General features: G+C 36.9%; 2 protein-coding genes across 3 annotated transcripts; both read right to left on the bottom strand.

Annotated features, from left to right (window-relative positions):
- Positions 1-618: 618 nt before the first annotated feature.
- Positions 619-3,675, bottom strand: sdhaf4 (succinate dehydrogenase complex assembly factor 4). The gene is made up of 3 exons (XM_084735809.1): positions 3,483-3,675; positions 3,094-3,207; positions 619-1,287 (listed from the first exon to the last, which is right to left on the bottom strand). The coding sequence occupies exons 1-3, from the start codon at positions 3,559-3,561 to the stop codon at positions 1,178-1,180; spliced, it is 303 nt and encodes a 100-aa protein (XP_084591935.1). The 5' UTR covers positions 3,562-3,675; the 3' UTR covers positions 619-1,177.
- Positions 3,676-10,397: 6,722 nt separating this feature from the next.
- Positions 10,398-16,276, bottom strand: tlx1 (T cell leukemia homeobox 1). Of its 2 annotated transcripts, none has more exons than XM_084735638.1 (3): positions 15,688-16,276; positions 12,841-13,042; positions 10,398-10,796 (listed from the first exon to the last, which is right to left on the bottom strand). In XM_084735638.1, the coding sequence occupies exons 1-3, from the start codon at positions 16,130-16,132 to the stop codon at positions 10,586-10,588; spliced, it is 858 nt and encodes a 285-aa protein (XP_084591764.1). In that variant the 5' UTR covers positions 16,133-16,276; the 3' UTR covers positions 10,398-10,585. The 2 variants fall into 2 exon arrangements, with proteins under 2 accessions (XP_084591764.1, XP_084591763.1); XM_084735637.1 differs by having other exon boundaries at positions 12,841-13,078; positions 15,688-16,271.
- Between the last annotated feature and the right edge of the window lie 6,751 nt (positions 16,277-23,027).

Here is a 23,027-nt window from a genome sequence, read left to right as displayed (position 1 = left end):
AGTATCTTTACCTATGTTTCGTTCTTATTGCTGTTGCTGCTGTGACACCTGAATTTGTATTATTTTTACATAATAATTACAAACTTTCTGTTACAAGCCTAGGCATTATAAAGTGATAAAAAAATAAAATAAAAATAAATATTAAGTAAATTATTTTAAAAAACATACTTAGCAACTTGGCAATGTTAGAACAGTCCCAAAAACAGTGCATAAACTGTAAGTTCCAACTGACATTTTACATTTTGTACAGAGAGGACCTACTAGGATTGATTTTGCTCAAAATGTGAGGTGCTCTGCACTGTCTAATATTGCCTTTCTTTAAATTTGTTACATAGAGAAATGGAGAGGCTTGGCTGCATTCTTCCCAAAAACCCTTGTCATAGACAGCTTGAAGATCAAGTTCCCATTGTTCAATCACTCTTTCTAGATTTTGCTCACCATTTTGGTCTAGAGGTTCTTGTGTAGTGGACACTAAACTCTTGAAATGGTCCAATAACTTGGTACCTGCATTAATAAAGTGATGAGAAGCAATACAAGTTTCAAACTTTTAAATTAATCAACTGATTTTGATTCATACAGTTCTAATACATGCTCAAAAAATCAACCAACACACAGGACTTGTACATAGAATCATCTTTCATTTTATTGATCTCAACATTCATACTCATGAACAGAACACAGTGAGCCTGCAGGACCCGCACTCAGTCTCACTCTCTCCTGCAACAAAACACCATCACTGTACAAAACATGTCTTGGAAATTCACATATTTCTGTGATTTTTTTGATGACATTTTTGGTTTTATGTTAATTTTGCACAACCCCCTGAGCAAAATACACAACACTGACAGACAGGAAACACTACAGCTAGGCTAGGCAATGTACTTCAGAAGCATTTTTGTGTGTATGTGTTGAAATTCTCTTTACATGCTGACAAAAAAGGGAAAAAAATCCACTATCTGTGGGTGCTACAGGCCTGTAATAAGCTCTGTCTACCAACCAAAAGTGTATGCTTCGTCTCTCTTTGTACTCTGTAAGTATTCATACAGTCACAGTCAGAAACACAGTTTGTATCTTCGTATCTTCTTCTTTTTCTCACCTTTTGATCAGAAACTCAGACATGTGAGTCTACAGCAAAAACAATCACCACTTTACAAAGTGCTGCTTCATGGGTGATGAATCAGAAGTCCACACAGCGGCCTTTTCTCTCCCAGTCTCCGTAGCGGGTGGGCTCTGGACCCCGAGGACCCCCCTTCTCCTTGGTCACAGGGTTCACATCATCAGGGAACTCTGGAGGACAACAAAAGGATGGCTCAGTCTGAAAGAAGCTGCTTTAGTTAAAAATACTTTCCATCCAACCATTGACTTTCCTCAAAAGTAGAGACAGAATGCATTAATTTTAGCTAGGTGTGCCTAATCAACTGAACACTGACTCAATTTGAAATGGACACACAACTAAAAACATGGACAACAAAACTGAACAAAGACAGGTAAAGACAGACATACAACTGTTAGATTGTCACATTTAAGTTCCCATTGTCACTGTCATTTTTAATGATGTCTAATCAACAAAACAAAAATGTCAGATTTACTGACATTCTTCTTTATCTTGTTTTCTATTTAAGTGCTCACAGACAGTAATGGAGTATCTACAAATTCATCTAACCACCTGAGTCATAATTATATTTGTGTGCATTCAGAGTCAAAGAACTGCTGGAAGATAACCTATCACCAAAATATACTGTCCATCCCTAATTTTAATTAATATTAGTTACTTTAATTATCATTATCATAATTATTATATTGTTTTTTATCTTAATCAAATGACTCATTGTTAAGGACCAGGACAAACCTATAGTTTTAGGGGCATTGATTTTTGCTCAATTATGCTGGAACGTATTTTAAAAGATCACACAGGCCAACCTCGTACTGATTACATTTTTTACTAAATGTACTAATGGAGTTGATGTCTGACAGAGTTGACAAAATGCACAGCATAGTCATAGTGAGCAGCCATTTTATTTTTTAATGTGTCTCAGAGTTCTCGTAGTGTTAATGAAAATACACATTTTTAAAGCATAATTCTTATTTAGCTTTGATTGAAACAGGCTACAGAGTTGACATGTTATGGTTGAGACATGTCTGAGTTTAGAAAATAGAAAGTTTACCAGTGCTTGAGCAGTATTCCCGCCTTTTTTTAAACCAGGACGTGAGACAGGGATATAGCTAAGCCTTTTTAATGCCTGATTAAATCATGTTTTTGTAAAAATCTGACAGAGCTGACAGAGAGACACAACTTTAAAGGGGAAACATTTTCATAAAAAAAGATTTTAAAACAAAGATGATTATAACAAGTTTGTAAAAGTAGTGAATTCTTGTCTGGGACAAGACTGTTTTCTGGCACAGAGCGAGCAACTTAAAAGCAAACCAAAATATTTCATAAATTACATGTATATCATGCATATATAAATCCTTAGTGAATGCATTTTCATCAAAACAATGGAATTGGAGTGTTGGTATTAATATTTTTTTAACGTAATTTTTAATTAATATGATTTACTGCAGTTATTATTATTATACCTATATTGTTACTATATTGTTTTATATTTGAATTGAGTTTGAATCGATTTGAATTAAATAATAGTATTTAATTCAAATAATCAATTCAAACTCTAAACTAAACTAAGTACTATTATTATTAGTGTCTATGATCTTCTGAAGGCTGTTTCATTGATTTTTCTTGCCTAAAGCATTATGATAAAACTTTTTCACAGCAGCCATATCGATATGAAAACAGCAGGTTAAATGCAGGTGTTACCAATTATACTAATTAGGGTCCCGTTCCATTTAGTGTATCAGAGCAATTCCAGTGTGTCAACATGCACAATAGCAGCACCCTGACTCTGTCTGACCTGACTAGAACGGAACCCTACTGAGAATCATTGCTAACACCTGTGTTTACTCTACTCTCTCATGTCAAAACGGCTGCTGAGTAAAAGGTTTTTGACCGTAGATAAACTGATAACACAGCAGCTGTTGTGTATGTGGTTAAGAAACAGACTTCACAGATAATATTTCACGAGTCCTCGTTCTCACTTTCCAGCACATCTTTGCGGGGCTCCTCGGGGCTGTCAAAGCGACCCTGCGGGGTTTTGGCTTTCTTCAGCGGCTCCTTGTCCTTCACCGCCCCGCTGGCTCCCCGAGAAGACCCTGAGGACACGTGGGTTTCAGAATATCAGACTCAGACTTACAGCTGTCTGCAGGCAGTGGACAGTGTAGGATACAGAACAACAGACAACATGTGGAACATCCAGCTGTGATTTAACGAAGTCTATATCAGCGCTGTTGAGTCATGCTGACTGTTGTTATACTCTACGACGTGTTAACATGAAAACATTAAAACAGCATGACTGTTACTGTAGTTTTGACAGAGGAGTTAGCAACGAGGCTAACTTATGCTAACTGTTACTGGAGCACACACTGACCTATGAGGACAGACTCCACAGCTGGACTCCTGTAGAGGACATGTCTGCTGGCTGAAGCACAGAACCGCAGGAGAGACATATCTGCAGATGATAGGAAGACAGAGAGACACAGCTACTGTCTTCCCTCTGTGCTCGGACACTTACACAACTGTGTTGTTGCTGTTTGTCGCGCTTTAATTACGCAATTTTCATCATCACATAGCGACGGAAAATGGGGACGAGTGATTGCAGTGTTCATCTGCTGCCAGCAGGGGGAGACAAAGCACAGGGTATCAGACTGGAGGCCCTGCACAATGATTTATTTTAATGATGATGTTTCTATTTATCAGCTTCACCAACACCACTTTATTAAATATATTTTATGTAGAAACTTTGCATGTTCTGGGAATATTATCTAGTACTATAGTATTGTAATTAGTGGTGTTGTTAAATAAAAACAAAACAGCAATAGACAGGGAACAAAATTAGCGCCAAAATTCACTGCTGGTAGATTTACTCATCAGCCAATAAATAGATAAATTAGACTCACTAGCCATTTGACTGGTGGAAACAAAATGCACCCTGGTAATAGTTCTACACCTCTTTCATGACAAACAAATTTATTATAAAAGCAAATATGAGCATAGTTTGGAAGTAATGCAGCACCACATTTTATTATTTTATATAATTTATTATCGATAGTTTTTTCAAATTAATTAATACCAAATGAATAGCTTGTGAGTGTCAAAATATTGATCCCTCAGAAATGATCTGCCCATCCTTATTGAAAAACTGTACTGTTTGTGGTGCCGTTGGCTCATAGAACATCTGATGTGAACATTTAAACACAGGATCCAGGATGTTGTTCCAACAGGTTTTTTATGGATGAGGACAGGTTGAATGTTCAACAACTTGGATGGATGATTTGTTTTTGTTTTTTTTAAATGTAAAAGTATGAAAAGAAAATATTACTGTAAACACAAATAATAATGCTAAAAAAAACAATGATAACAACAACCTACTGCATCCTTAATTCACTCAGGCAACACAGGAATAAACTCAGGATTCTTGTATAATGAAACAAAGCAATTACTTTCAAAGAATACATGCCATATGAATCAACCAAATGAAATATAATAAAAGTAAAAAAGTCCATCCATCCTCTGTGGCTGATGGTTTGGAGGGAAACAGAGAGGAGTCACAGCCTGAAGGGCTGACCTATATAATCTTGGGGGGAGTGGTCTACTTGTCATGGGGTGAAGACTTGTGATTTAACATTCATTAATGTGCTGTATGAACAGTCTTCTGAGTGTCAGTGTTTGCAGCAACAGGACCATCAGTGAGGTCCAGACCTGATGTTAGTGATGCCGTCTGTCTGACTCCAGTCCATCCCAGAGGTGTTGGATGAGGGTGAGTTCAGGGATCTGTGCAGGTCAGACAAGTTTCTCCACAGCAAACTAGGGAAAACATTTCTTAATGGAGCTGCTGTGTGCAGAGGGACACGCAGGAGACTGTAAAATATCATTAGCATTAGCATGATTTCTCTTCATTGGAACTAATGGGCTCAGAAAGATCCAGAACCAAACTAGACAATTGTGTGTGGACAGAGGACAGTTCACACATTTATGGTTATTGGGTTAGTGTCAAATACTGAGCAGGAGACAAAGACTGAAAAACAACATAATAACTGCACACACTGTGTAGAGTGGTATACTCTGTCTAAATGGGCTTTGTCTTTATCAGCTCTGGTCAACACTTTTTCTCCCCAGGGTACAGAGTGTGTGTGTGTGTGTGTGTGTGTGTGTGTGTGTGTGTGTGTGTGTGTGTGTGTGTGTGTGTGTGTGTGTGTGTGTGAGGAATTCCAGGAGGTTTCCAGCGGCTCAGTGCAGACATTTTTTGAGTGGATGATGAAATTCTCCTTTACATTCCTCTTCAACCTTTTAGAAAGCAGCCCTGGAGAGTGTCACATCACACACACACACACACACACACACACACACACACACACACACACACACACACACACACACACACACATACACAGACGTGCTGCCAAACAGCTGGCTCAGCATTCACTGCCCAAAGTTCTTGGGGAAAAAAAAAAACACATTTATCATATATCAATGTATGGTATATAGACAGCAGAGATGGCAAATGTCCACACATTCTTTACTCAAGTCAGTACAGATACCTATATTTTAAAAAAAAGTAGAAGCACTGATTCAACCTCTTTGCTGCAGTAACAGTGAAAAAGTTCAGGCTCTGAAATGTACTTAAAAGTATAAAAGTAAAATTTCTACTGGCTGTTTCTGTGCAAAGCTAAACCTCAGCTTCTCTCTGAAGTCGAGTCTCCCTCTGTCTGTTTTGTCTTGTTACATCTTATTTCATCATTTTCATATTATGTCTGGTTACATCACTTGTCTTGTTACATCTTTTGCATCATTTTTAACCACAAACATTGTCCCTATTTGATTTAAGCTGTAGTGTGTCATTAACATGTGGAGAATATTTCTCCACCTCTGTGTCTTTCTGTCATTTTCTCGTGTTTGAGAAACTCTTCAGTCTGTTAAAAGTCCTCCTCCCTCCTCCTAACATTTTTTTTAACCTTACAAGCTCTTTTAACTTTTTCTTTTTACTTTGTGAATAACATTTATTTTGACTAGGATCTGCTCTTAACGTTAACAGGAAATTCTTCCAATTCTAAGACTTTACTCAGAATTTCACCTCTTGGAGCCTAAGAAGGTTTGTGAATATGGCCCCAGGCAAAAAAGGAGAATTGTTTATAGCCACTTTAAAAGTGGCACTTTAAAAGTGGCTATAAGCTATTTTTAAATTATAGCAATGTCTGCTGTTGAAGCAGATGTTGTTGAACACAATGAAGCACTGAGCAACTAGAAACATCAGACATTTGTCTCCTGAAGTGGTGGAGACCAAAAACCGAGCGAGAAGAGAGTGAAAATTGGACTGAAATTCATCAGACACAAACACCACTCTAAATGAGTGATAATGCTCCTCTGTTACTGCTGGACGTGTTAATAAGCTGCTGTTTGCTTTCTCAGCTTAAAAAATATTTGCCGATGTTGTGTTCATTACCAGGGGTGTGTCCAGATGTTTTTGACTGGGGTGGCCTGAATTGGGCACTGACTTATGCAGAGGTGGCATGAAGTTCTCTCTCTCTCTCTCTCTCTCTCTCTCTCTCTCTCTCTCTCTCTCTCTCCTCTCTCTCTCTCTCTCTCTCTCTCTCTCTCTCTCTCTCTCACACACACACACTCTGTGAAGTAGCATTGACTAACATGTTATTTAATTACTAACAGCAGAGTATCTTATAGTTTCTTACAATACTGTACAAATATGTATATATTTAGACTTATAATTGTTAGTTATTAATTATTATTTATTTACCCATTTGCTGCATATAGTTTTTTCATACAGTGTGTGTATTTGTGATTAGCATAAAGGCAACTACTACAAGTAACATCTCATTATAACCCTGTGGTAAAATGATCCATAAAGTAAATTAACCATGTAAAAAATAAAATAAAATAAATAATATAAAATAAAATAAATACAAAAGAAAACAATAATATTTAAAAATACTGGCCAAAGAACTGGTTCAAACTAAGGTCCCACCTCTCACTGGACAGATAACCAATCATACTGGAGGTTGGGGTGGCCAATCAGATTTCAGGGGTGGCTGGTGCCCCCCTAAGCCCCCCTCTAGAAATGCCCCTGTTCATTACTTGTTTAAGTTGAAATCAAGTTGCCAGTAAATAAATAAGTAAAATTAGTCATTGCAGGTTTAAGTCAATAGTCAATATTGTGCTTTAGTGCTGCAGATTATTTCCAAATAAAGCTGATTGTACCTGCTGCTTACTGTCATTGTTAAAGATAAGGATCATTTCATGCTTATAGCATTATCAATGTTTTGTGCCTGATGAGGATCTGTGACTGATGGAAACACTGCACAGCATCAGCAAAAAAAACACTGGACTGATGCAACTTCTTAAATTATTATTATTTTTTTATTCCAAGTGACAAAATACATGGAATGGAACTGATCACGAGTTAAAAATGTATATCCACTGTGCAAAGTAAAAGTTACATAATAGATGACAAATGTACAAGATATTCTCACTAAATGGATTTGATTGACTTGCATCATCAACTCTGCACAAGTTCAGTGTCCAAAATATTGTCACCAGTATGAAGAGAAATAGATTTTTTTTTTAGCTGTTTCAAAGCTGTTATTTCCGGCACACACACACACACACACACACACACACACACACACACACACACACACACACACACACACACACACACACACACACACTCAGTCTCTTATTAGAAGCTCTGTGTTAGTGAGCACACAACATGTGGAGTGTGTCAGCAGCAACACATGTGCCTCGTATTGTCTCTGCTTCTGATCACACACACGTGTTGCATTAGAAAACACCCCCATCCCTCTGTCTCAATGTCAGTCTCAATTTTCAATGTAATTATCTTTATTGGCACAATGTTTTGGATCCAACATGTTGCCAGAACAAAATGTGACACATGAACAATAGAGTATAAATAGTAAATAATAACATTTAACAAAAGAAAAGAACAGAGGGGAAAAAACAAAAATATCAGTATCATTTATGATAAGACTACCCTTACTAATGATTTGTAAATGGTTTATAATTAGGTTGTAAATTTCTTGTTTGTCTTTGTAAAGCACTTTGTAACTTGTTTTAGAAAAGTGCTATTTAAATAAAATTATCATTCTTCTTCTTCTTCTTCTTCTTCTTCTTCTTCTTCTTATCATCATCATCATCATCATCATCATCATCATCATCATCATCATTATGTTATTATTATTATTATTATTATTATTATTATTATTATTATTATTGTTATTATTATTATTATTATTATTATTATTATTATTATTATTATTATTATTATTATATACATATGCACTGTTTTACACTTTACAATAAGTCTCCTTTTGCCTGTTATAAATGTTAGTAACTCATTAGTAAGATTAATTAGTAGTAAGCAGCAACTGCATCTTGCCAAATCATGAGCCCACATCAATGTATAAACATATTATTACTTGTTTATAACTGCTTAAAAATTTTTGTGTGTTTATAAAATGTTTACAACTTAACTAATAACCTAATTATAAAATATTTATCAATCATTTATAAGGCTAGTCTTAATGTAAAGTTGCACTGAGATGATGAGACAGTCTGGGATTTTCTGTTTGAATTTGAGCTCTCTGAAAACACGCTCTCTCTCTCTCTCTCTCTCACACACACACACACACACACACACACACACACACACACACACACACAAATGACAAATGACCATGACCGGTGTCTTGTCTGTGACTGGACAGTTTGTTGGATCTCAGTCTTACACACACACAGCAGAGTGGAATAAGAAAATACAGTCTGTAAAGTGTTTGTACAAAAGTAAGAGCCATGGAAATATGAAATGTGGTAAACTTGTGAGAAAAGTGTTCATTGTTTAATGTAGCCACAAAGTGCTGTTTAATATTATTTTACTTTCAATCAGATACTTGTTGACCTTTAGGCCCATTTATTCTTAAATTATACAAAGGTTTTAGGGACAGTTCAACCCAAATCACAAATATAGATTTTTCTCTTACCTATAGTGCTTTTTATCCATCTAGATAGTTTTGTTGTGAGTTGCTGAGTTTTGTAGATATCAACTTACAGCTCAGTGAACAAGGATGCCCATATACATAAATATAGGTATAGACGACATGTCTCCACTTCCTCCCACTGAACAAAAAATGAAGCCAAAATATCCTGGATACGAGAGTTGGCATATTGCATTGTTGATGTCATTTGGAGCCAGAATCTGTGCAGTAGTGATTGGGTAATGAGCCACAGCTGGCCAAATCAATCTTAAGCAAAGCTCAGCTGTCAATCACAGTATGAAATGTTCTTTTTATAGCGTCAAATAACTGATTAAAAGCAAACTGATCAGAAAAATGAACACTTGAACAAACATCAGCATGATGTGACCTATCGACAGAAACCATTTATTTGACATGTACTTGATGTTTTAGTTTAACCATTGTCCCATCTACTAACATGGAGGAGACAGGGTTTATGACCAAAGCTGCAACCAGACACCAGGAGCCAACCCAAATCATTTGGCTTCACCTCAAGTCGTCCATCTTTATATATTGAGGATGCCATTAAGATTTACATCTTATACTGTCACAAGTATGAGCCTCTTGTTCATGATGTACACTTCCTTCTGTGCAGTGATATGGTTGGTGGGTGTAGTTCGGTAGAAAAAATAGTAATAATATCTTGAATAACTCTGTCGTGATTTCTGGAAATGTATTTTTTGGAACTTTGAGTGCCACAAGCTGAGTGCCATTTAGTTTCATTATTGTGAAGAGAGGGCAGACATCTCTACAGCTGATATCTCCAAAACTCTGCAACTCACAATAAAACTATTTAGATGAATAAATAGCAGAGGAAAATGTGTAGTTTTGATTTAGGGGTGAACTGTCCCTTTAATAGACTTTATTCCTGGGGTCCTTTTCATTCTGTGACAGATTACATGTTTGAATTCATACAAAGGTGCAAAACAAGTGCCCTGTTATTTTGCAGTTGAGTAAAAAGTGTATGAAAATGGCAAATAAACACACACACATGATGACACAGATGGACACAACTTTTTGTCAGACACCAAATATGAAAATATGCTGTTTATGAAACATCAAATCCTTGTAGGTACACTATAATACAACAGCTGGCTGATCTGGTGTCAGTCTGTGCTGGTCCTCTGATGGAGCACAGTGTTCATCATGATGCCCCTGAAATATCTCCAAAATGTCTGTCTGGTCTCTGCAGGGCTGGAGCCAGGTTCCAGATGATCCAGATGTGGGGCCCCCCCAGCGGTGCTGAGGGACCATCTGAAGCTGCAGCACTGTGTCTGTCTGACAGAGGCTGGGTGTCCTCTGCACGGAGCTCCTCGGCGGGCTGCAGCCCGTGTCTCTGCCCTGCAGCAGTCAGTGTGTACCGGCTCTGACACCGGGCAGGAGGCCGTGTATGTGTGTGTGCGTGTGCGTATGTACGTGTGTGTCGGCTCTACTCGCAGCTCGACACGCTGCTGATCTTGGCGGTGTTCTCGGTCCAGGGCTGCAGGTTCTGCAGAGCAAACAGGGAGCTGTTCTGCAGGCACAGCGGGTCCGGGGTCACCGGCTGGTTGATGGTCTTCTGGAAGGCCTCCTGCTGCAGCTGCATGAGGATCCTGTTGGCCTGCTGCCGCTCCGCCTCCCGCTCCTCCGCCGTCTGCCGCCTGCAGACAAGCACACACCGACCAGTCCATCACATGTACGTTTATATACGGCAATCGTAGTAACGTTCAGAGACAAACAGTTCGGTGTATTTCTGTAGTTTCCTCGCACATTTTTCGGCTGCATGTGCGCGGTTCAACCGACCGTCCCGCCCGCAGAGATGCGCGGACTGACGGCTGCTCGCGAGCAGCGCGACAAACTGCAGGACGACATCATGCGTGGGATTTGTTCAGAGATACAAATAAAAATAAATAAAAACAATACTAGCAAACACAACTGCGCCAACCCACAGTTTTTCTCCCAGTGAAATAAGTATTTTTTTAATTTTATTTTACAATTAAGTCAGAATAAGATCACCTCTGCGTAGCAGCGTTTGTAACGTTACAATCTGTAAATTCTTACAGCATCTAAAACTTTATCACCGTCAGCGCAAAATACAATAATAGACACACAAAGTATATTTGTTGGCAGTAGTTAGGATGTATGAAATGAAATATCTTCTGGGAGAATCACCATGGAAGCCGCAACATGTCAGTGTTATGATACATGTTGTTCATTCTCATCACTGTCATTTACTCCGTTTTTCTTCTTTTCTTTTTTTTTTATTTCACTTTTAACATAAACTATTTACTGTATATTGTATTGTATATATATTGAGTATAATATGACTTTTCGCTTTGGCAACATGTTTGATCTAAAGCGTCATGCCAACAAAGCTGTTTAAATTTATATTGAAATATGTAGTCCAATAACTGGATATAAATTCAAGAGACTGGATCAGAAGTGTGACAAATAATGAGAACAAAATTGTCTGCAGTTGCAGCTGATTTTAAGCTGTCCTTTTTAAACTTTTCATTCCAAAGTTAAAATATTCACGAAAAAATGCACATAAAGAAAATTAACGGTGGATTTCTGCAAAACGCAGAAACAATCCTCAACATTTTAAAACCGTTTGTAGGCACAAAGATTCTTTCTCCGTGTCCACTATTTTTGGCGCATTCTGCCGAAGAATAATCTCAAAAATATAAAATGATTGAGACAACAATGTATTCATGCTTTCATTACCTTCTATGTACAAAAAAATCTCTTCCAAAAGACAGATTTACATAAAAACTTGATTTTTAAATGGAATATTCTCAACCCTTTTATAATTAAAAATAGATTTATATGACATATTCAAAGATGTCTATCATGTGGCTAAATTAATTTTAGTTTAAATAAATTACTTGCTGAAAGTAACAGAAAAAACATGTTTCTTCTTTTTTTCCAAAACCAGCCTCAGCATTTTATTTCTGCCTCAAAAAAGGCTCTATCTGATGTACACTGTATTTACTTTATTTCTTTATTTAAAATAGGGACAGTGTATATCAATGAACATTTACATATAAACTTAACATGTAAAGATTCAAGCTAGAGGCTAATTTCCATCTGTAGTTCTTTGGCAACTTTTAAAGCTTGATTCATTGTAAAGGAAGCCTTCTATTTGTCTTTGCTTGCTTGCAGAAATACTCTTAAAAACTATATATTAAAAATAAATACTCCAAGCAACAGCTCTGCAATAAATCCTACTCCCATGGCAGGTGTTTCTATTATTTTGTCCATCACATTTATATCAGTGAGGGTAGGATAAATAACACAAACACCTCTCTATAATAATATAATATAATAAACACCTCAATATGCAGCTGCCAAAAACAGCATAAAGCCAAATCATCACAAATTAAACATGAAACGCTGTGGATTAAACCGCATTCATTTTAATCTTAATATAAACTGAGAGAGTTTATTTATTTTATGATGTAGTGTAAACGTGCATTAAACTGTCAGATAAGAGCACACATGATGATCATTACTTATAAATATATGATCCTCATATTGTTCATCTAGATAATAACACAACAGTCAGTTCAAAGCATTTTCCTCCTTTAAAAACACTGCAGGAGCTCTGACAGACCTTAGGAACCAAACGGGCCAACAGTTCTCTAGAAAGGGGCCTAAAAATTTGTAACTGGTGCACTGGTAAAAGGAAATGAAACACGATTTCACCTCCATTTTGTGCGTCTGTTCTGGAACCAGGTTTTGACCTGAGCGTCAGTCATCTTCAGGGCCTTGGCGAGGGCGGCTCTCTCTGCCGACGCCAAGTACTTCTGCCTGTGGAAGCGTTTCTCCAGCTCACAGATCTGCAGCCTGGTGAAGGACGTCCGCGGCTTCTTCTTCTTGGGAGGCGTCCGGTTCTGGTAGGGGTGACCTACACGACGTGTTACAGTGAGGGGTGAGAGGGACACTGGATGGGAGGACAGGGCAGGAGGGCAGGACAGGAAAAGAAAGGACAGTAGGAGAGGACAGGACAAGTCAAAGCAGGGTATGCAGGACAAGCAGACAATGAAAATGAACAAGAAAGAGCTGACAGAGCAACAGCAGCAGCATCGTGCAAGATACAGTTCTCAATATATTAAAAAATAAGAGTCTATATTTAATGTTAAAGTATTAAATATGATATATGACTTACTGTCCTGTAAACAACAGTTTAGGACTGGAAGAAAATGACTGCGTAATTTATTGTCCTCTATATTAATTTATTAATTTTACACAACAACTTTGGAAACCTGTGTGTGTGTGTGTGTGTGTGTGTGTGTGTGTGTGTGTGTGTGTGTGTGTGTGTGTGTGTGTGTGTGTGAATCTTTGGGGAACTTCTGAAGAACATCAGTACAGTTTATCTTTTTACATCTGTAAATATGTAATTATAATGTAAATATATATCACCATAAGAAAATGTCTCAGTACTGTAGAAGGCTGTGACGGTATCTACCATGATATTACATAGTTAATGATTTTATTTTAGCATTTTTTTTTTATTCAATAAAAGGAGTGCTACTGACTTCTTTGTTGTTTGTGTTTTTGCAATTGTACATACAGAATTCAAACATAATTTGCACATGTTTGGGTGATTGCTGCTACTTTTATTTTATTTTATTAAAGAAGGACAGCAGACACACTTTATACCAACAGAAACTGCTGTACATATCAGATTTATCGTTTAATAAATTTCATTTTTTTCAAGTTGTAATTTTTTCTATATTTTTAATATTATGATAAATATCGTATTGTAGACCATGAGCTTGGTATCATTTCATCTCTAGTGAATATATTTTTATACATTTATATTTTAATTTTGAGGTATTTATATTTATATTCAAAGACTTTTGGAGAACTTGTTTTGTGCATATAGGTGACATTTTGATTGAATAATTGATCACAATCATTTATTACCAACAGTATTGTGATAATAAGTCACTTGTAAGGGCTCTTTCATCAGACAGTATATCAGTGCAGCATATAATAAGCTGAATATGAATGAGTGAATGTTTATGTTGCAAACAGAGTGCAGTGATTGTGCTGTAAGAGGGAACCACAGAACCTGCAGGCAGAGCAGGTAAAGAAACACACAGAGGCAGACTGCAGCAGCAGCAGCAGCAGGTACAGCTTCAGGACACATAGAGCTCATTACTGACACACCAACTCATTATAACATGTCAACACAACCCCTATAAAGAGCACAAGCAGTCTGTAGGAATAATGGTAATAATTAGGAATGCACAATATGGATTTTTTTTTCAGCTAATGCTGATAACTGATAATTACATGCTTCTGGCTGAAACCGATAAGAAAACTGATAATATGACATTTCTGTATTTTAAAAAGAAAAGTACATATAACCTGTGTTTTCTGCACAGTTGAGGGTAAGAAAGGCTCAGATATAGTGAACAAAGATGGATGATGTAATGTTCCACAGCTTTGACTGAACCAAATCACTACAACAACAACAGAAAGAACAGTTCTCACTCTTTTTTAATGAAAAATGAATGAAGTTCATTAAAACACTTCACAAATAACTTTGGCTTTTATAGCATTTTATCGAACAATTAAAATTAAATGCTTTGACATAAACAGTCAAGTCAAATATTAGTATAGCCAATATTTATGTCCAATATTTTCATTAATAATAAATATATACATTCCCCATTATCTGATAGGCTGATAATCTATTACCTGACATTTATTGTGAATGCAGCATCTCTAACAGTAATAATAATAATAATAATAATAATAATAATAATAATACACAAGAAGGGTAGACTTCCCCAGTCTCCACTATCTTACAGTAACACTGTAGTAAGTTATATTACTGCTTAGATAGATATAGCAATAAAAGGCTTAGGGAATAACCCCTGGTCAATGTTTATTTTAATTTTTGTAAGTTATTTTTCAGTTTTTAAAAATGACTATTTTGCACCTGACTCTGCAATTTGAAATTATCCCCCATTTGATTTAAAAAAATTAATCAGTATTAGCTTGGTGACAAAAAATACAGCTAAAATGCCAGAAATGAGAAATCCTAAAAGAAGTTTACACCCATAAAGCACGCTTAAATAAATGAGGCACCTTTATTGAACTACCTGACTGAATAATTAATTACTGACTGAATGAATAATCACTGATACACACAGGGGCTATTTTAGACGTGTTTAGACATGTTTCCTAATTTTATATTGATTATATGTTGCCAACTTTACATCTGGCCAGGGACTACAGATTAAAACCTTTAGCTAATTCTGGCATAATAATTCTGGCAATGATGTTTATTAACATGCACTATCCTCGAGAAATAAATAAACAAACTAAATTAAGTAAACTAAATCTTATTGATTGTGATTGTCATTTTTTTTTAAAGAACTGGCAAAAAGATTTACCAAAAAACTTGGAGCGTATTTTCAAAACATTTGACGTCTTTAAATAAATTTGTGTAAATTTGTAGTTTTTCCTTGTTCCTGACATTATATTATATTATATTATATTATATTATATTATATTATATTAATGGATTGGTCTTACCGGTGAACCTGTCTTTGGTGTATCGCCGGTTGCTCTCCATCCAGGGGAAGGTGAGGGCGCTCAGGTTGTTGACGCTCCCCGGCGGCGGGGCGGAGGAGTTCCCACAGCTGAGCGGCCGGTGTGCGGGGACTCTGATGACCCCGGCTGCGTTCATGTTATTCCCGTTCGTGTTCACGCCCATGTTCATGTTCATGTGATAAGCCCCACCGAGGGAGGCCATCCCGCACGAGCTGCTGCCGCCGGTATATCCGCCGTTAGCGCACGCGAAGCCGCCGCCGCTTACGCTGCCACCGTAGGCCGCGTGTCCGTAGTCCGGCTCGTGCATCCTGACTCCCAGCATGCAGCTCTGCTCCACGTTACTGAGGATCTGATCGATGCCGAAGCTGATGGGCTCCACGTGCGTGTGCTGCTGCAGGTGAGCTCCCAGAATCCCCACGTGCTCCATGGCCTCCGCGAGCCCCTGCTCCGGCTCCGCTCCGGCGCGAGGAACAGAGGAGGCTCCACGCGCCGCTCCTGGACTCTTCAGTCTGATGGTGAGCTCGAGCTCACTGAGTTATCTACTGTGTCTGTGTGCGCGTGCAAGAGAGCGAGGATGGACTCCCCCCTCTTCTGCTCCGAGAGGACATCAATCAAAGTGCCAAATAGACAGCGCGAGACGAAGAGCCAATTTAGGCCTGCACGAGACTGGACTGGATAAAGAGTGAGAGAGCTCTGTGAGGCGTTATAACACTTCATAAACTCTGATTAACAGCTGGACACCATCAATAACATAAAAATACACCGGCCAGGTTTGTCTCCGTCACACTCAGCACACGGGACAGCATACACACACTCCATACTGTTCATATGACCTTATTTTATTTTTATTGTGTTTTTTGTTTTATTGTGTTTTTTTTATTTTATTTTATTTTATTTTGTTTTGTTTTGTTTTGTTTTGTTATTTTTTCGTCCATTCTGCTGATATTCGGGTCAGAATAGGGCTGAAACAAGTGATCTTTATACTACTTCATTCTCAAATCAGTGCTTGTTTACCCATTGAGAATATCTATTTTTTTTATTATTCGACCGTGGAAATGAACAGGAAATTTTTGACATTTTCAGAACCGACAAAACCAAAACATCTGTCTAAACTTATGAAACAGATACAATTGCACAAGGCTTCAAACAGCTAATAATGATACTCAGCATAAATATTTCTGCATGTCTATTACAATTCTTTTGCGGATTAATTCTACTCATTTTACGGGTTATTACAATCAATTCAGCCAAGAACTGATTGTCACATGAATGTCCCGATGAGCAACTTTTTGTTTTTGCCTCTTTATCCTTGGCTATCGAGTATTTGGTGAGCTAACATTTATTTTTGTTTTAGTTTTAGTCTCTTTTTACTAAAGAAACACGGTGTATTTTTAGGTAAACCACCAAAAAACTTGACATGCATCGCACGTGGTTTCCTATCATATTTTGTACAGTAGGTTTTACATTATAGTGTTTTGTACACTATTTGTGGCGAAAGTGTCACTGAGGGTCTGACAAGTCCGGGAGGTTTGAGGGACTGTATGACAGAACTTTATGGTCAAACAATAACGCAGTAAGGAGTTGTGAAGGGGTCTTATCGTCTGCTAGTCCGTCCATGAAATCAGTGTAAAGCTTCTGAAAGGCAACATTTGGGGAGTAAACGTCACACAGAGATACGAATATTGTAGCAAATAAATACCATTAACTCAGTAAAACAATGATCTTATTCTTTCGATTCAAAAGGAAATTTTAATTTCCACAACTTGAGCCGTGCTGCAGAAATTTGGAAAACTTAATAAATCGGTCTAATGGCTTCATATGATACAATATAAATCACTGAATTAAAATAATTGATGTTTAATGTGGCCACTCATTTATTGTTATGGAGCTGGCGCCATTATTAATTCATGTTCAGAGTGATGACAGTGCTGCAAACACTGATGCGCTTTCATTTGTTACTGTGGGAACAAACAGAGCTGCTGCTGCTCCTGCTTTCTTTCATGGCGTCTAAAAGCAGCCGAAACCTCGGATTAAAGTGAAATTTTAATAATACAAATAAACGGTAAGTCATTATTTAGCATTAGGATACATTCATTAAAAATATTAATGAATCCTGGAATGATGTGCAGCGGGTTTATATTCATTGTATCATAACAAATGGATGCAGCTTTGTTTAATCGTACATCATAAATAACGAGCAGCGCATTATTTCCTATTAACGACATTGTGCCAGCGCTGTTCCAATAAGACACAAACACAGCAACTCCACAACAATTAAATGAAAAATTAAACCGAGTGGCTCATTGATTTCCTCTCCTTCTAAAAGCCACTGGGACTTAATTACTGCACGCGGGGCATTAAAGTATTAATATTTGATATGCCCTGAACGGCTCTCATTGGCCAATTGACCGGCATCAAATTTTAATGCACTTGGTAGCCTATCCGCTCACTGAGGAGCACCTATTCGTTTAAATGCGGACCAATAATGAATATTAGAGAGTGGAAAAAATAAACGGCTAAATTGCTAATGGAGGCAGCACTGAGCTGTGTTTACAGACAGACAGATACTGTTCACTGTTCATCTGATCCGTCCAAAACACAGTTTATATGGAACACAACAACAAGTAAAAGCCAAGGAGGCTGTCAGTGCAGTGTGGTAATCTGAAGATCTGATTCAGCATAGGGGAGACTGGGGTTGGTTGGCACACTTTTCACTCTCTGCCATGGTTAGAATATTCTAACCAGTAGAAAATGAAATGTAAAGTCTCAGCTATAAATGAATATGTTTTAATGTGCACAAAGTTTTACAAAACTATATGTGATTTGTGATTGAAGTCAAGATGTGCCAGCCAGCCCTATGCAGGGTTGGTTGGCACAAGTTATGGGGTTAGTTGGCACAATGTTAAAATGTTAAAATTTTTTTTTAAAAAATGAAGCAACCAGAAGAAACAGTTTGGATGTTTAATTCAAACAAGAATCAGAAAAAAAATTATATTCAATAGAGTATCTTCCCATTTTAAAAACCAAACATTTTAAGTAATTCATTGATAGGAATTACTATAGCCATTGACCTTTCAAAATAAGAATAATTAACTAACAATATAAAGAATTTTTTCAATCTTTCAAACTATATATTTAATTAAAGTTAATTAAAACTTAAGATTTCTAGTATTAATTGTCAGAACACTTCAGAACTTATAAAGATGAGTCCTTCTAACTTGAAGTCTTTTGACTTGAAATCATGAATGAATGAATGAATGAACAGAGTTCAGTCAATTCATTAAACTTTCACATTACATTAATTTTCTAAAGTGAAACATGATCGATATATTAGCAGACTTCTCAGCATGCATTGTGTGAGAGTTAAAATTCTCCTGATATCTTTCTTTTTACGGTTTGAAGAAAACACATATGAAAACTTTCTGTGTCTCTGACACACTTTAAGATACGTCATTGCTTCTTGTTTTCACAATAATGAAAACGCTGTGAACCGTGATGAAGATTAATGTTGAATTCACTCAAAACTTAATGAATTCAGTGGGAGCAGTTTCACATATTGTCTTTGTTGCAATGCTGGAACAAAGTGTCTCCAACAGGAGCAGCTGCAACTGGAGTTCTTTGTGTGAAAAGAAGAACCAACGTCAGTGTGACTTAACATTTTTGGTTCAACTTAAAATCTGAAGCTTACTGAACATGTTTTCTCAAGTACATCTGAATTCATTTAATTTCATTTGACTTGAAGTGTTTATTTGTTTTGAATCATTACGAAATCACCTTAACTAGTCTTTTCACAGTCAACTTAAAATTTTAAAGCAGACTGGACTAACTTTTTTTAAGTCAATGCATATAGAGTATTTACATTAACTTTTAAAGTTCATGAGCAAAAGACTGTTGTTATTTTTTTTAATTAAACCATTGAATTACAGTTGTGTAATTAAATGTATAATATTGCTATTAATGAATTGCTCAAAAATGTTCTTTGTTGTTAAAAATGGGGCAGATATTAATTTGCTGCTGGTTAGAACATTCTAACATAAGAAATGGCAGAGAGACATGGCAGATGGTGAAAAGTGGTTCAACTAACCCTGGTCTCCCCTATTATTCTTATATACTTATATACTTATAATACCAACCAAACCCAAAATCAGTGTGCTGACTAAACCTACTCACATTAGACCAAACTTAGGGATGAAGTTATGTTAGCCAGCTGTCACTCAGCATTCATCACAGACTTTCAAGTCTTATATCAAATGTAGCTAGCTAGAACGCTAATGTAGTTCAAATATCTCTATTTATCTTGTTTTATAATAGCCTAAATTTAGTCCAAAGAGAACATTTTTAAAACTTTTGTTCTATCAAACTGAAATGTTACCCTCAACAAAAAAAAGTTACCAACTTTCAGACATTTTGATGGCTACATTTTTGTTTCTGTGACCTTCAAAAGTCAAGAAAATAACTGAGTGCCAACCAACCCCTGGTGCCAACCAGCCCTGGTCCTTCCTATTTTGTAAATAACTGCTCTCCAGTGCAGACTGGAGGACATAACTGACCACACTTATAAAAATTAGTTTCTTTTTTCAAAGTTTTTATGCTAAATTATTTATTAGATTTATCAGCACTAACAGTTTCAGGTTTACCATGTGAGAGTTTCTGTGTGAGTGTGTAATCAAAGTTGTATCAATAATCTGTGTTGTAGTCAGAGGCTGTGGCTGGCCTAATACGCCTGACAGTAACACTGGCAGTGGCATCTTTTCAAACTCAATTATTGAGCGACCATTTTCATTTCTGCGTCTCAGATGTCCTCATGGGGTTTGAAAAAAAAACTTTAAATGGAGACACATATTGATTTCTGGCCCCTTTAAGCAGCAGAAGCTCCACAGGCTGAATATGTGTCTGAGGCTGCCACGGTCCATCAGAGAAGCAGCCTAAACTCTGCATGGAGCTCCTGTCAGAAAATGAAGCCCCTTATGTTCAACTGATAACACTTTAACATGTCAGTATCATGTCTGAATAAACACCTTGGTCACTTTGGTATACATTGCATTTAGTCAAATATAGCATATAAGTTAAAGTTTTTGAGGTAACTGTACTTTACTTGAGTATTTCCATTTCATACAAAGTTATACTTATACTTCACTACATGTCAGAGGCAAATATTGAACTTTTTTCTCTGCTACACTGTAAAAATAAATTTGTTTTAACTTAAAAAAGTTACTGTCTCTACTGCTATAAAACTGTTGATTGAATCTGAAATGACAAACTGGGGTATTTTTGTAATGATTGAAACCAAACTTTTCTTGTCAAATAAACTTCATTAATGGTTGAGCCAACAGCTCTTCAGTCACACTGCTTTAGAGCGATTAACATTTATCATAAATTATTAGCTGTTAATAAACTAATTTGATACTAACCTTCATCATTGCTTGCAGTGTTTTCATTTATGTGAAAACAAGCAACCACTTATCTTAAAGTGTATTAGAGACACACAAGTTTCATCATATATGTTATTGACAAACTATAAAAAGAGAGATGTTTAGAGGGAGTTTTAACTCAAGCAATGCATGCTGGGAAGTCTAAGAATATGCTGATCAGGTTTCTGAAGATACTTAATTCTGTGAGTTGATTGAATGCTGTACAGTACATTCACCCATTAAGCTTTCAAGTCAAAAGAGTCCAAGTTAGAAGAACTCTGTTTATAAGTTCTGAAAATAAATACTAGAAATTTTAAGTTTAAATGATTTGAATAAATAATACTTGTATATTTATGTTCAATTAATGAGAAAAGATTAGTTGATTCAAATAAATTACTGTATGATTTTTTTTACAGTGTATTTTCATTTGATAACTTAGTGACTTGCAGTGTTGGGACTAACACGTTACAAAGTAACGCGTTACTGTAACGCCGTTATTTTTTGCAGTAACTAGTAATCTAACGCATTATTTTTTAAATTCAGTAACTCAGTTAACGTTACTACATGATGCGTTACTCCGTTTTTTTACGTTATTTTTTGTGTAGTCTCGGCTAGAGACTGAGCTGCAGCCAGAGCCGTGTAGTCCTGAATCTTAATGTGTGTGTGTCGTGTGTTTGTGTGTGTGTGTGTGTGTGTGTGTGTGTGTGTCAGCGGGGAGACGGGAGAAGACACGCTGTGTGAGTGTGTCTGTTTACAAGAGTTAGTAACGGTAACTAGTTGCTGGTTTTCAGTAACTAGCACAACACTGGTGACTTGTTACTTCGCAGACTCAGTGTATAATCCCCTTGAAATATAAATTGTTGTGTTTTTGTTACCTTAGAATAAGCCATGTTTCTACAGTAGCCCAGAAGGGACAAACCAAACATTGGCTCTAGATTTATGTTTTGCACAGGTTTTGAGGCCACCGTAGAACCTCTTACAAGCTTGGAAGGGGAGGGTGAAATGAATCCATTAAATCCTGCACAGCAATCCTTTTAATGATTCAAGAACTTCAAGAACCAAATGTGTTATTTAGCAAAACCAAATATTTCCTTAATTACAGTGCATTTAGATTATATTGTAATATAATAAGCTGGCGGATAACAGATATTGAATGGTGATAGACGCATAGTTGGATCTACAGCAACAATTTGAATTGTGTGTCTGGACATATTGACATCTTTCAAACCCATGGAGGAGGTGGAGGGTGGGGGTCTACCTGCTGAGTCCTTGACCCTTGACCTCAACCTCTGTGGCGCCAGCTCCATCAGCTTTTCCTCTCAATGCAAGATGAGCTCTAACCACTGACCAAATGAGGGTCTGGGGACACAGAGGAGTAGTTAAATGTCCCTCTGACTCATTAGATATGAATAAAATGACAGAGAGTATGAGGGCTGCTACACGTGATTATGGAGTTGGTTGTTATCTGCATGAATTGATTTGCAGTACTTTGTAATTTTTTTTATTTTATGACTACATATGATAGAGCTGTTGGTCCTGTATTACCTGTTTCCACAGGCAGTTTGTCTAATGTACAGTATTACAAAGCATTCAGTACGATTATCTTTTAGTATCGACTCAGCTCATTTGGAACCTCAACAGAGGTGATACTAAAAAATGTACCAGGCACTAGTTAGAATAGTAGAGTCAAGTTTAGCTGTGCCATGCAGTGGAAACTCAGCTTTACTGTGCACTGACGTCAGGAAAACAAGCGGTTATCTGCAGAAAAAAAGGCAGTTCAAAACAACAGTGGCTTTTACCAAAGACACAGTGGTTCATGTGGCCAGGATCAGGTTTCCTGACATTTATATGGACCTGATTTCTACTCTGGGTAAATATACAAGGCAAAGAAGGTAAACAAAAGCCTGCATA

This window comes from Lutjanus erythropterus, chromosome 14 (genome assembly GCF_056507025.1).
Source record: "Lutjanus erythropterus isolate fLutEry1 chromosome 14, fLutEry1.hap2, whole genome shotgun sequence".
Classification (NCBI taxonomy): Eukaryota; Metazoa; Chordata; class Actinopteri; order Lutjaniformes; family Lutjanidae; genus Lutjanus; species Lutjanus erythropterus.
This window is presented reverse-complemented; position numbering and strand designations above follow the sequence as displayed.

Excerpts from the sequence above, each read along its gene's own strand:
- sdhaf4 (XM_084735809.1), bottom strand. The coding sequence starts at position 3,561 with ATGTCTCTCCTGCGGTTCTGTGCTTCAGCCAGCAGACATGTCCTCTAC. Across the intron at positions 3,208-3,482 it reads TGTGGAGTCTGTCCTCATAG|GGTCTTCTCGGGGAGCCAGC; the intron begins GTCAGTGTGTGC and ends ACGTGTCCTCAG. Across the intron at positions 1,288-3,093 it reads CCGCAAAGATGTGCTGGAAA|AGTTCCCTGATGATGTGAAC; the intron begins GTGAGAACGAGG and ends GTTGTCCTCCAG.
- tlx1 (XM_084735637.1), bottom strand. The coding sequence starts at position 16,132 with ATGGAGCACGTGGGGATTCTGGGAGCTCACCTGCAGCAGCACACGCAC. Across the intron at positions 13,079-15,687 it reads CACCAAAGACAGGTTCACCG|TGTCCCTCTCACCCCTCACT; the intron begins GTAAGACCAATC and ends CCTCCCATCCAG. Across the intron at positions 10,797-12,840 it reads AACAGACGCACAAAATGGAG|GCGGCAGACGGCGGAGGAGC; the intron begins GTGAAATCGTGT and ends GCTTGTCTGCAG.